General features: G+C 36.1%; 2 protein-coding genes across 2 annotated transcripts in view; one reads left to right on the forward strand and one right to left on the reverse strand.

Moving 5' to 3' along the window:
• Positions 1–3,649, forward strand: part of CCSER1 (coiled-coil serine rich protein 1) — a 1,463,256-nt gene extending 1,459,607 nt beyond the window's left edge. Inside the window, exon 11 of the mRNA XM_055587653.1 lies at positions 829–3,649. Coding sequence (XP_055443628.1) covers positions 829–1,314 — 486 coding nt within the window. The 3' untranslated portion in view covers positions 1,315–3,649. The remainder of the gene's footprint in view (positions 1–828) is intronic.
• Positions 1–15,018, reverse strand: part of LOC129657463 (uncharacterized) — a 99,621-nt gene that overhangs the window by 11,072 nt on the left and 73,531 nt on the right. The window lies entirely within an intron of this gene.

Consider the following 15,018-nt stretch of genomic DNA (forward strand, 5'->3'; position numbering starts at 1 on the left):
ATTAAAATAACATGTATTCTCTGAGAAAACTGCATAATTTAAATTTAGGAAATTACGTAAACAAATTTCAAAATGCCTTTTTGTTCAACTCTGAAGAGAAATGAGCTATCAAGCTGTAAATGACATCAAGAAACCTTAGATGCATATTATTAAGTGAACAAAGTCAATCTGAAAAGACTATGTACTGTATGAGTCCAAGTACATAACATTCTGAAAAAGCGAAACTATGAAGACAGTGGTTGCCGGTGGTGTGGGGAGGAGGGGAGAGATGAGTAGGCAGAGCACAGGGGATATTTCGGGTGGGGAAAATACTCTGTATGATAATATAATAATGGTTATATGTCATTATAAATATGTCCAAACTCATAGAATGTAGTACTCCAAGAGTGGACCTTAAGGTAAGCTGTGAACTTTGGGTGATTATGATGTAAGTTCACCTTTGGTAAAAAGTAACACCATTATGTGGCTAATGAGGAAAGTTACGAATGTGTTGAGGGCAAAGGGTGTATGAAAAATCTCTATACCTTCCTCTCAGTATTGTTGCCAACTTAAAACTGCTGTTTAAACAAGTATTTTAATAAATGATTCTTAGAGTCAAGATAATTAATAGTGGTTAAATCTTTCATTTGACCACTATTTATAGTAAGATTGTGCTGGGAAATTTAATCCAATTGGAAAGAGAAGAGAATTCTATTGGTGTTTTTCAAAGTCTGGTTGAAAACTTAGGGTTTTGGAAGCAAATGTGAAAACACCACTCTGTATTCTGTGTGTATGCTGTGAACATACTTTTTTGAAGGCATCTTTTCTTTTTCCATGTCTTTACCACAGGCTACATATCGAAATCGAATTGTGAGCCAAAATCTCAGCACAAGGGACAGAAAAATAATGCATACTCCCACCGAGGACCATTTTAGATCCCCAGCAGCGGACCAGACAAGCCCCTACAAAAGCAAGTCCTGCCAACTCCCCAATTTATGTCTAAGCAGTCTTTTGAAGGACAAAGAACTAGTCGAAGTTATCAAACACTCAAGAGGAACTTATGAAACCCTCACGTCAGAAGTCACCCAGAATTTACGGGCCACTGTAGGGCAGAACTCTATGAAGCCAACAGCTAAGACAGAAGGGCTCGCCACGTTCTCAGAGAAACCAAAGGACCAAGCTGCTGCGGCCCGGCAGCATTCAACCTTTACAGGAAGGTTTGGACAGCCGCCAAGAGGGCCAATCTCTTTACACATGTACAGCAGGAAGAATGTTTTCCTCCATCACAATTTACACACAACTGAGCTGCAGACTCTGGGCCAGCAGGATGGGTAATGAAATCACCCTATTCCTGTCTCTGGGTAGGATAAGATGGTTAGTGTTTCTCGTGCATAGCTCATGTTCATATTTTCATGTATTTCTTATTACTTTTTAGTTTTAGTTTTAAACAAAGAATTTTACTTTTTTTTTTTTTTAGAATGAGGGTTCAAGCATGTGAATTGAATTAGGTTTAATAGTTTTGGAGACTTTATTATCTATATGTAAAATAAAGGAGACCATCTCGCTGTTTTATACAGGCCATAAAATTTATCTTTTATCTTCATCAGTCACTGATATGCATTGAAGTTTCAGAAGGTAATATCAAATAGCACTCTGTTCACTTAATGGTGTTACTGTGAAAATAGATGTGAGGAATAAATAGATAAAGGAATTGTAAGAAATTTTAAATTACATAGTTAATAGAAAGAGAAAAAGAGGGATTTTAAAGTCTTATATTCGGTAGTGTATTTATTTAAGAATGAAGCTTGTTTGCATGTAACCCAGAGATGCGTTTGTCTCTCTATTACATACAGTCAAGCTTATCTTGCCATACGATTATGGGGGGAAATAGTATTTCTTTTATCCTCTAAATGTTTAGTTCTTACTAGTTCACAAAGGATTTCAGACTGAGTAATTGCTAGCCAAATAGAGGGTGACAGCTCTGATCTTTGAAAACATTTGCTCTTAGTTTTTGCTCTTGATGTTGAAGTACCATGACATAAGACACTGAGGTGGGAATGTTGGCTAAATTTTGTCAAATGATGCAGAAAGCATGACATGCTACACTTTTTGAGTCATTGTCTTGGTTCTATCACCTTAGTTTTTTTACAATGTGAAGAAAGGAACACTCTAAGAAAATTATTTTACTTCACCTTCCTTGTATTAGTGTATTTTTCACTTAATTTTTTTATCTGTGTCCAGTTTTGCTTCATATACATTAACCCATATCAATGACCACATGATGAATTGAGGAATAGAAAGTCCGTTTCTTGGTAGCCCAGTTTACACTATTTTGTATATTCAGTCATCTAGATTTACAGGAAAAAGTGAAATATGTGGGAACTTTGGTGATTTGATCTTAGAAATAAATCTCTGACAGGAATACTGAACTCATTTGATGGCAAATATGTCTCTTTAACAAACAAGGTGTAATGTTTTATATGCAAATGCACGAGATAAATAATTTCTTTATGTTTAATTAATAGAGCTATATGCAGCTATATAAATAAATTAATAAATAATTTTTAAATGACCAGTAGGAATCAGGGCAGCAGTTTTCTTACACAAAGATAAAAGCTAATTACTGTGTCCATAGTAGGCATAGTTTATGTAAATTGAAATTGTCATACCTACTGCATGATCTGACTCCCTTGCACTCTGACAGACAGAATTCATGAAATGAATAAAGGGAAATGGGGATAGCCAATTTAGCATGGCATCTGACTAACCTGCTAAAATTAAAGCTATGCTGAAATGCATCTCCTAAAGCAAAAGTGTATTTGAGCTCTGTGCTTTGGGGAAAAGGCATTATATATCCCCTTCCTGGCTTTAACTATTAAACTCTGACCACTTTTCAAACTTTGATTAGAATTGATAAGAATAAAGAGTTTAGTTGGATACACTGAACTTATAATTTTGGTTTTCCAAAGGAGAACACATGTGCATCCAAGACAAATGTTTGCCAAATGTTTTCTTTCTTTGTGTATTTGTAATTCTGCCAAAAGAGAATAATGCACACTGCAATTTGCTTGGCTTAATGACACTGCAATCTAAAATTCCCACTATACTTTACATGTTATAATAATTCATTCGGATAGGCATTTTGGGCTGAACGGTGTTTATGAAATGATAGAAAAATTATGATTATTAATTGTGGAATTCAGCTTCATTTGTCCTGAAAGTTGGTGTGTGTTACTAGAGTATTTGAAGTCTGTAAATAAATTAGCACGGTAAAATAATCAAGGATTTTTTCCCAGGATATGGAAGAACTATGTATCACAAATAATGTTTTTGATTTGGACTTTTGGAGTTATAGTTTTACTTTCCTGGAAGATAGACTTTTGACTTATACTTTGTAAAAAAAAAATAATCTATTTAAGAAAATCTGTCATTTAATAGACATTTTAAGAGATGTTTTAAATGCTAGTATTTTCTTGAAAAACCTTTTTTAAAGCTGAAACATTCAAAAAGAAAACTTGGATTAAACAGTTCAATTTTAAAAGGAAGGATATTTTTTGGAAATATCATCTTAAAGCTGTTTTGTATCAGTATTTTCAGCATTGTTATAATATTATTTGTAATACTAAGTGTAACTCAGGCCTGGAGAAGTTGTAAGCCCACTATGCTAATATACATCAGTAACTGTAAAACAGGGGATCTTTGTAAGTTTCTCTTGTGTATATAGAATACTCACATGGGCATTCTTTCAACAAAGTGATTTCTTTGTACTAAAATCTCTAGTTTTCTAAGACAGTTCCATGTATAAAAATGATTTATACATTTCTCCAAGGCAGTACATATCCAAAGACATGACACCAGGGGGAAAAAGTGCTTGTTTTTCTGACGGAAGCAGTTGTCTTTTCTTTCCCTTCCTGTTTCTTCCGTGCATGTGTATGTGTAGCTAAGCCTAAGTAACTCTGTAAAATTTCTGCTGCAGATTTTCCCCTCTGAATTTAGAATGTGTTTTAAAGGACACTTAAGAAGAGAGATTCCTTGAGAAAAAGCTGTTTCCACCTGAAATAAACTGTCTTCGTTTTTTAAATTATTGGAACATGCAACTATATTTCTATGCACTCAGTGGTTTTGTTCAAATAATTTTATATGCTAACACAGTCACAGAAAATTATTCTCTCTCAAACTGTATTTTCTTATTTGAAGCACCATAGTCTTTGTGCAGGTGACACCATCAAAGTAGCTGCAGTGCTAAAGCTGGGAATCTATCATGTCAATATGCTCAGGGTGAGGACCTAGGGCCACACATCATTTAAGTTGTTCTGTTTTTTTTATTGGTTGAGGATATAAATAAAAGAACCAGCCACTATTCAGCAATAAACATTTGTAGAAATGCTCATATTTACTTAAAATGTTTACAAAGATTTTCCTAATTAATGTGGGTTGGATGACCTGTGTTTTCCACCTTGTATTTTCCAAGATTTCATCCTAGCCTGTTGTCATTAATTTTCTGTTACTGAATTCAAAGTAATTAATTGAATTCAAAGAAAACTTCACATTTTGTTTCACTTATCTCATGTGTGTTTCACAGGGATACTACTTCCCCTAAAAAGAGTTAAGATTTTCTTTTTATTATCATGCATTTAAGGACCACATCCCCAAGATAAGTGATCATAGTCCACTAGTCCTCCCACGACCTGTCTTGGCACCTTAGTTACTGAAAGAATAGCAGGAGCAGTCTGCTGAGTACAACTTCTCCACAATTATCCACATCCATTATCATCTTTCTCATTTTTAAGAAGTAATAACCCATTGTTGTGGGTAACCCGGAATACTGGGTGTAGTCTTGTAAACTTTATTTTGTTCCACATTTCTACTTTCAGAACTTTAAAGTCCAAATATCTATAGAAGCAGAAAGTGCTTCAAAACATCACTTACAAGTCCACTCAATCACCATGCAGGTCAATGAGGAAAAAGAAAGGAAGATGACTGTTGAAGTGCAGTGTATGATTGCCCTTCTCATCCCTAAATCACACTCCCCATGACCTGAGACTTTTCTTTGGTGATATATCCATTTAAGTGTAGCGTTGATTCATTTATCCTAGTATTTGATTGCATTCTGTGACTTGATTCTATTTAGACCCTATTATCAGGTTTTTATTAATAGTATTTTTTTAACCCCAAGAATTAATTCAATCAGAGATAAAATTTCTTTGATAATTTACTCCTCCTAGAATTGAAAATTTTTTCCCTTGTTCTTTTTCCATGTGCTAATTTTATCATGCCAACACTAGTCTATGTCTACACACATAGCAGGGATTATAGAAAATATGAACAATCTGGGTTCTTATAAAAAGCTGAATTGCACCATAGTATAAAAGAAAACAGCCAGCTACCAATCAATTAAACAAAGAATCCCACTTCTCAAACATTATACATTAGTTAAGTAAGCATTAGTCGCTCAGTTGTATCCGACTTTTTATGACTGCATGAACTGCAGCCCACCAGGCTCCTCTGTCCATGGGATTTCCCAGGCAAGAATAATGGAGTGGGTTGCCATGCCCCTCTCCAGGGAATCTTCCAGACCCAGAGGTTGAACCTGGGTCTCCTGTATTGAAGGCAAATTCTTTACCATCTAAGTCATCAGGGAAATTTCCTAACATTATACATTAGCAGTGCCAAATTTTTATTTTTTGTATCTCAATTTGTGTCAAGTTCTTTTACCAATAGTTAAACCATAAGCATATCTACCAACTATTTTTTTACAATAAATTTGATCTCGCTCAGAACCCACTTGCTTAGTACCAAGTAGTTTAGCCCAGAAGTATTTGTCAAAGATACCATTTTCCAGGTGTTTGTCCATGAAAAAAGAAGGACGGCAGGTCACTTCATTTCAGACCTGAAAAATTACCCACAGAAATTAAAACAATGAAAATTAATACAGAGTGGGTTTCTTCCACCTAAGTAAGTAATCTAGAATGTGGGATCTCATGATTCCTTCTAGAGAATGTGCAGTATAGCCCCATTGACTTCACTAGTTTAATCTAACAAACATATTTTTTCCTCCTGAAAACAAAATTGAAGACAAAGAGGCTTCCACATCTTATCAGCCTTTACAAAGATTACCTCATTCCTTTGGTAAGCTCAGGTCACTGTTACAAAATGCCATAGACCGGGTGGGCTTAACAATAGACATTTATTTCCCACAGCTTTAGAAGCTAAGACAAAGTTGCCAGCTGGTTCAATTCTTGGTTTACAGAGAGCTATGTTCTTCTCCTGGAGGAGGAAATGGCAATCCACTCCAGTATAAACCAGGAGAACCCCATGAATAGTATGAAAAGGCAAAATATATATATATATTACTTCAGAAGAAGAAGGCCCACACCCCCAGGTCTGAAGGTCTCCAATATGCTTCCGGGGAAGAGCAGAGGACAATTACTATTAATAATAGCTTTAGAAAGAATGAAGCAGCTGGGCCAAAGCAGAAACAATGCTCAGTTGTGAATGTGTCTGGTGGTGAAAGTAAAGTCTGCTGTAAATAACAATATTGCATAGGAACCTAGAATGTTAAGTCCATGAATCAAAGTAAATTGGACCTGGTCAAGCAAGAGATGGCAAGATTGAGAATTGACATTTTAGGAATCAGTGAACTAAAATGGATGGGAATGGGCCACTTTAATTCAGATGACCATTATATCTACTACTGTGGGCAAGAATCCCTTAGAAAAATTGGAGTAGCCCTCATAGTTAGAAAAGAGATTGAAATGCAGTCCTTGGGTGCAACCTCAAAAGCAACAGAATGATCTCAGTTCATTTCCAAGGCAAACCATTCAACATCACAGTAATCCAACTCTATACTCCATTCATTGATACCAAAGAGACTGAAGTTGACCAGGTCTATGAAGATCTATAACACATTCTAGAATTGACACCAAAAACAGATGTCCTTTTTCATCGTAAGGAATCGAAATGAAGAAGGCAAAGGCTAAGTTTTGTCAAAAGAACACACTGATCATAGCAAACACCCTTGTCCAAAAAACCAAGAGATTACTTTACACATGAACAATCAAGATGCTCAATAATGAAATCAGTTGATTATATTCTTTGCAGCTGAAGATGGAGAATTTCTATACAGTCAGCAAAAACAAGACCTGGAGCTGACTGTGACTCAGATCATGAGCTCCTTGTTGCAAAATGCAGGCTTAAATTGAAGAAATACAGGGAAAACAAGGCCATTCAGGTATGACCTAATTCAAATACCTTATTATATACTAGAAAAGTGAAAGTCACTCAGTTGTGTTCAACTCTTTGTGACCCCATGGACTACACAGTCCATGTAATTCTCCAGGCCAGAATACTGGAGTGGATAGCCTTTCCCTTCTCCAGGGGATCTTCCAAACCCAGGGATCAAACCCAGGTCTTCTGCATTACAGGCAGCTTCTTTACCATCTGAACCACCAGGGAAGTCCAAGAATATTGGAGTGGGTAGCCTATCCCTTCTCCAGTGGCTCTTGCTGACCCAAGAATCGAACTGGGCTCTCTTGCATTGCAGGCAGATTCTTTACCAGCTGAGCTAACAAGGAAGCCCTTATACACTAGAGGTAATGGATATAGTCAAGGAATTAGACCTGATAGAGTGCCTAAGAAAACTGGATGACGATTCATAACACTGTACAGGAGGCAGTGACCAAAACCATTCCCAAGCAAAAGAAATGAAAGAAGGCAAAGTGGTTATCAGAGGAAGCTTTACAAATAGCTAAGGAAAGAAGTGAAAGGCAAGGGAGAAAAGGAACAATATACCCGAATACCGAGTTCTAGAGAATAGCAAGGAAACACATGGAGTTCTTAAATGAACAATGCAAAAAACAGAGGAAAAGGATAGAATGAGAGAGACTAGACCTCTCCAAGAAAAATGGAGACATCAAGGAAACATTTCATGCAAGGATGAGCATGATAAAGGACAGAAATGGTAAGGACCTAACAGAGGCAGAAGAGATTAAGAAGAGGTGGCAAGAATACACAGAAGAACTACACAAGAAAGGTCTTTATGACCCAGATAACCACGATGGTGTGGTCACTCACCTAGAGCCAGACATCCTGGAGGATGAAGTCAAGTGGGCCTTAAGAAGCATTACTACAAGCAAAGCTAGTGGAAGTAATGGAATTCCAGCTGAGCTATTTCAAATCCTAAAGGATGACACTGTTTAACCACTACACTCAATGTGTCATCAAATTTGGAAAATTCAGCAGTGGCCACAGGACTGGAAAAGGTCAGTTTTCATTCCAATCACAAGGAAGGGCAACGCCAAACAATGTTTAAACTACAGTGCAGTTGTGCTCATTTCACATGCTAGCAAGATTATGCTCAAAATCCTTCAAGTTAGGCTGCAGCTTCAGCAGTACATGAACTGAGAACTTCCAGATGTACAAGGTGGGTTTAGAAAAGGCAGAAGAATCAAAGATCAAATCGTCAACATTGTTGGTCATGGAGAAAGCAAGGGAATTTCAGAAAAGTGTCTGCTTCATTGACTATGCTAAAACCTTTGACTGTGTGGCTCACAACAACTGAGGAAAATTCTTAAAAAGATGAGAATACAGACCACCTTACCTGTCTCCTGAGAAACCTGTTAAGATGCAACAGTTTGAACTGCTCATGTAACAATGGACTGGTTCAAAGTTGAGAAAGGACTCCTGAAAGGCTGTAATATTGTCACCCTACTTATTTAGCCTCTAAGCAGAATACATCATGCAAAATGCTGGGCTGGATGAATCACAAGCTGGTATCAAGATTGCTGGGTTAAATATCAACAACCTTAGATATGCAGATGATACCATCCTAATGGCAGAAAGTGAAGAGTACCTAAAGAGCCTCTTGATGAGGGTGAAAGAGGAGAGTTAAAAAGATGGTTTGAAACTCAACATTTTAAAAACTTAGATCATGGTCCCATCATTTCATGGTGAATAGAAAAGGAAAAAGTGGAAGCACTGACAGAGTTTTTTCTTGGGCTTCAAATTCACTGCAGATAGTGGCTGCACCCATGGTATTTAAAGACACTCGCTCTTTGAAGGGAAAGCTATGACAAACCTAGACAGCATATTAAAAAGCAGAGACATCACTTCGCTGACAAAGGTCCATATAGTCAGAGCTATGGTTTTTCCAGTAGTCATGTACAGCTGTGAGAGTAGGACCAAAAAGAAGAAGGATGAGTGCAGGAGAATTGATGCTTTCAAACTGTAGTTCTGAAGAGGACTCCTGAGAGTCCCTTGGACAGAGAGACTATCAAACCAGTCAATCCTAAAGGAAACCAACCCTAAATATTCACTGGAAGGACTCTTGTTGAAGCTCCAATACTTTGGTCATGTAATGGGATGATCCAGCTCATTGGAAAAGACCCTGACTGGGAAAGATTGAAGGCAAAGGAAAAGGAGGCAGCAGAGGATGAGATGGTTAGATAGTATCATCAACTCTATGCACATAAGGTTGATCAAAACCCTGGGAGATAATGGAGGACAAAGGAGCCTAGCGCGTTGTAATCCATGGGGTTGCAAAGAGTCAGACATGACTTAGCGACTGAATAACAACAACAATGCTCTTCTCACTGTTTTCTCACATGGCATAAAGTAAACAAGCTAAGGTCTTAAACAATCACTAATCCTGCCATGGAGTGCCAGGTTCATGGCCTTGTCTAAATCTAATTACTTTCCAATGTCCTGACCTCCATGCCCTATTACACTGAGATTAGGACTTCACATATAAACTTTGGGAAAACACAAACATCCAGTGCACAGCATTCATTTTCATCCTAGTAAGTTTACTATTGTTTTACTCTTTTCACAGATGACATCAGAAAGGTTAGGTAATTTGCCACACAACATACATGGTTAACTAAACTGGATTTCATGGCTGACTTTATTTTTCTGGGCTCCAAAATCACTGTGGATGGTGATTGCAGCCATGAAATTAAAAGATGCTTACTCCTTGGAAGGAAAGTTATGACCAACCTAGATAGTATACTGAAAAGCAGAGACATTACTTTGTCAACAAAGGTCCATCTAGTCAAGGCTATGGTTTTTCCAGTGGTCATGTATGGATGTGAGAGTTGGACTGTGAAGAAAGCTGAACGCTGAAGAATTAATGCTTTTGAACTGTGGTGTTGGAGAGGACTCTTGAGAGTCCCTTGGTCTGCAAGGAGATCCAACCAGTCCATCCTGAAGGAAATCAGTCCTGAATATTCATTGGAAGGATAGATGCTGAAGCTGAAACTCCAATATTTTGGCCACCTCATGCGAAGAGTTGACTCATTTGAAAAGACCCTGATGCTGGGAAAGATTGGGGGCAGGCGGAGAAGGGGACGACAGAGGATGAGATGGTTGGATGGCATCACTGACTCAATGGCCATGGGTTTGTGAACTCCAGGAGTTGGTGATGGACAGGGAGGCCTGGCACGCTGCGGTTCATGGGGTCGCAAAGAGTCGGACACAACTGAGCAACTGAAATGAATTGAACTGAAACTGGATTTCATATCCCTTGATCTTTCCATTTATACTATGCTTATGTCCAGAGTTAGGCTTCCTCCCAAGGAGGCAGAGTGATTCAAGCATATATGTGATGCCTCAATTTCCTATACTCCTAAAATTCTAATGCTTATTGCTAGCGAAAAAAATCTGAGCGTTGATCTATTTTAATAAACCAGAACACTACCCCTTCCAAAGCTTCTAAGAACAATTATTGATGTTTAGATCAATAAATGTAGAATCCTGAGAGGAAAGTACTTACTATATTTCAAGTTTACTTCTCAAAAATCTGACGTCCTAATTTTCTTTCCTTGATGGCAATTGGGAAAAATAGTAGGAAGTAATTTCATGCTGTATTTTTAAAGTAGAGAGCCAATAAAGTGTTCAGCATAAGGAAAACATATAATAAATGAAAAATAACCTAGTTATCAGATTTCATAACTATTTATTTCCCATATTTTCTGAGGACACTGGTACAAACATCATTGAATTTAACAGGCTTGTATTTCCTTATTTATATTTTTTAAGAAGATAATTACAAAATTAGTCTAAATTTTCTATCTAGGGATAAAATTATAATATAAGTCATTTTAAATTTCTTCAATATTTAGAAGGAATTGAAATTAAATGGGAAATACTAATTTATTTGCTCTACATTTTTAAATTCATTTTATTTTATAGTTAACTATATATACCTAAATACTGTCTGAATAAGATATAATCCTACCATGAATTGTGTCTTCCAAAGTCTTATTTTCATAAATTCAAGAGAATTGGAATATTAACTTAACTAGATCCTATTTTTAAGAGGAAAAGGACAAGTTTAGTATCCTAATAATTTGTGTTTGAGATTATTAACATTTATAGTAATATTTTCTATTCATCAAAACTAATATTTTGATGAGACAGATAATAAAAATTACTCTAAAAATTAAAATTTTTAGTAATACTGAATACCCTAGTATTCTTTTGAAGCTGTTAATTTTCCAATAAGAATAGTGATTTTACTTAATGTCAATTTTGCCATTTGATAGTATTTCAAGAAAAGACTGATACACTGAAGCATGATGATCACAAAAATATGCATAATTCCTCTGAAAAATAAATTTTAAAAAGTATGTTGTGTGGTACCTGACTACTTTTATTATGACATTAATTTGTTCTGAACCTGTCTTGGTGATAGACTGGTTTACACATGTATTCACACTAGACATAAAGGAGTACGATTTATTTCTAGATTTTTGAAGTTGTGCTTATGGGGAAAAGACAAATCAGCCACTTGCTTCACCAGCTAGTTAACTTCTACTTCCCCATCCTTTGCCACCATGCTTCTTTATTTCTGATATACAATCATAAAATACAGTATCTCAGAGGCCATTGAGAGAATATGATACTATTATTTCATTTCAATACCTGTGTGTAATCTCTTACTCTGGACTATATTCTTTATCTTCATTTTTTACAACTGGGCAGAATTCAAAATATATGTCAGAATGTTTTGACTTAATGAAACTATTTTATATGTTTTGAACAACAGAAAAAATACAAAATTTTTAAAAATTATTCTAAATTCTCTCTCTCATACACATGCACACAGACTTTTCTAAAATGGCTGAAAGACTGATGAGTCAGAATGGCTACTCAAGCATTTGAAACAGTGCATGAATATGTATCCATTTGGCATCCATAGCAGCCAATGGTGGAGAAGTCAATGGCACCCCACTCCAGTACTCTTGCCTGGAAAATCCCATGGACGGAGGAGCTTGGTAGGCTGCAGTCCGTGGGGTCGCTCAGGGTCGGACACAACTGAGCGACTTCACTTTGACTTTTCACTTTCATGCATTGGAGAAGGAAATGGCAACCCACTCCAGTGTTCTTGCCTGGAGAATCCCAGGGACGGGAGCCTGGTGGGCTGCCGTCTGTGGGGTCACACAGAGTCGGACACGACTGAATTTACTTAGCAGCAGCAGCAGCAGCCATTAGGCAAGAACATACACTTAAAAAGCTGCTGCAATCTCTCAAAAGCACACCTTTAACTATAAAATAGTGCATTAGGCATTCTCCAATCTGCACCAGATATTCTCTGAAACTTCTGAGTAAATGATTCCCCTTTGTTCTGTAGTTTATATACTGTGATTTTAAAAAGCTGAGATGAACCAGTATGATATATTTTTAAAATTTATATGTAGTATGATATTTATGGTTTACAAGTCAAGCCATTTTCCTGATGGTGGGAACAGTTCCTCTTTGATTCTAACCTCTATTTTCTATAAAGACTATCAATAAGCACTGTATTGATTTTTAAGTTAAATTAGTGAAGGTATTAAATTTTAGGGGTTATTTTGATAACTTTATGAGAACACAAAAGCTCCAAATCTCAATTCTGTTGGCAAACAATTTTGTTACAAATTCTTTGGTTATGATTAAAATCAATCAGTACTTTCTTATAGGTGAATTATACAGATATTTCTCCTTACAATTTCAAGATGATTATATAAAATATTTAAAATGGAACCTTGATGTGTATAGTCTCTAAACATTCTTTCAAATATTTTCATTTTAAATCTTATTTTAATTGACTCTTACATATCTCATTCCATTTAATGCTTCCTATTTCTCTAACATAACAGATGCTTTGACATTCATAGAGATATTAGCAACAGACCAGGCATAATAGCACTAAATGTGCTATAATGAAGTGACAGTGAATATCATGGATTAAGGAAGGTTTGAAAATCAAATCACATTTTAGAAAATGATTATGAAAAGGAGGAACAATCTATACATAGAAAGTTAATTTAATTATAATTTAGCCAAGTGTAGGACTTGGTTTAGTCTCATTTGCTGGTCTCCCCCAGACCCCTAATTTCACAAAAGGAGAACGTAATGCTTCATTTAAAAGCACTGCTAACAAAAATCTTTTAAAAAACACACAAAAAAAATGGTACTAGAAGATGCTTTTGCACATTTTGATTTTGCTAGGCTTTGGGTTAATACTATTTATTTTTCCTTTCATGTGGAGCAGGAAATGGCAACCCACTCTAGGATTCCTTCCTGGAGAATCCCACAGACAGAGGAACCTGGAGGGCTACAGTCCATGGGGTACAAAGAATCAAACATGACTGAGCGACTAAGCATGCATGTATTCCTTTCATAGGTTCTTACACGTAAAAAGGGAAACATTTAAATAAGGTCAACTTTTAGCTAGAAACCATACTGAAGTTATTCTTATCTCTTATGCCAGTTTGGACTCTACATTATTTATTTTCTGATAAAGGAGACCTGGACAGAAGGAGGATATACATATGAACTCAGTCTTGAAGTCTGATGAACAGTGGAATATAACCACATCCCCAAAATTCACCTATATGGCTGACATTAAAGAATCTATAGTACATCATTAGCTCAGGGACAGATAAGAGTTTCATTCTTACACAAACAGAAGATGGCTCAAAACCATGCCCTGATAGCTTTTAGATCCCAACATCACTGGTGCTTTTGTTTTTTAAATGCTAAATTGACTCCAACTCTTTTACAACCCCATGGACTGTAGCCCACCAGGCTCTTCTGTCCATGGGATTTCCCAGGCAAGAATACTGGAGTAGGTTGCCATTTCCTTCTCTAGGGCATCTTCCTGACCTAGGGATCAAACTCACATCTCCTGCTTGACAGGCAGATTCCTTTACTCTGAGCCACCAGAGAAGCCCAAATATCACTTAAATTGAGTGAATTTGAGAAAACTATAAATTTTATAATCACTGTTTTATATTTAAGCTCTAAAATATTTATTGTTAAATAAAACATGCCTAATATACAGAGACTTCCATGTTGCTAAAAACTGTGAATTTAAAAATTTTAAACAGTATATAAAATGATTGCCTTGTATATGGAAATGAAAAGCTGGCATTTATAACTGCCTAAGAATAGACACTGACTAGTGAAATTATGTTATTTTACATGTTGGTGAAATTAAAGTAATAGTTTAATATCTTAGTAGAACACAAGAAGTTGATGCAGAATATTTGTAGGTCAACTTAAACAATCCAACATTGATTATTCAATGAGAGTTACATCAGTCCCTACTTTCAGAAATAAGGGCTGAATAGATGCTACCAGAGGAATTTTTTATAATGAAACTCAGGAATCAATGCAGTCATTCACATCAACTCATCCACATGACAGGTAAGCCTATTACATGAATCAGGACAATCATGCTATTACATTAAATATAAAATGGAACTCAATGAAAATATGCAAAGTGGTTTTCCCCAAAGATGACTGTATTTGTCTTTCAAAGGTATGTGAATAAATAGAAAAGAAGTATTCACATTATTAGTAATATAGGTTCAAATATTTATAGTCTTTGAGCTGCTCATCTGCAGAAGGTGATAAAATAATTTTCTAAGATATTTAATGATAGTATATTATGATGAAAAGAAACTACTTCCTCTTACCAGTATTAGTAACGGATTATTCATGCTGTACTTAGCTGATTAAAGATGGCAGAAAAATGTCACTGCTTAACATTTGAGA

Source organism: Bubalus kerabau, chromosome 7 (genome assembly GCF_029407905.1).
Source record: "Bubalus kerabau isolate K-KA32 ecotype Philippines breed swamp buffalo chromosome 7, PCC_UOA_SB_1v2, whole genome shotgun sequence".
In the NCBI taxonomy this organism is placed as follows: domain Eukaryota; kingdom Metazoa; phylum Chordata; class Mammalia; order Artiodactyla; family Bovidae; genus Bubalus; species Bubalus kerabau.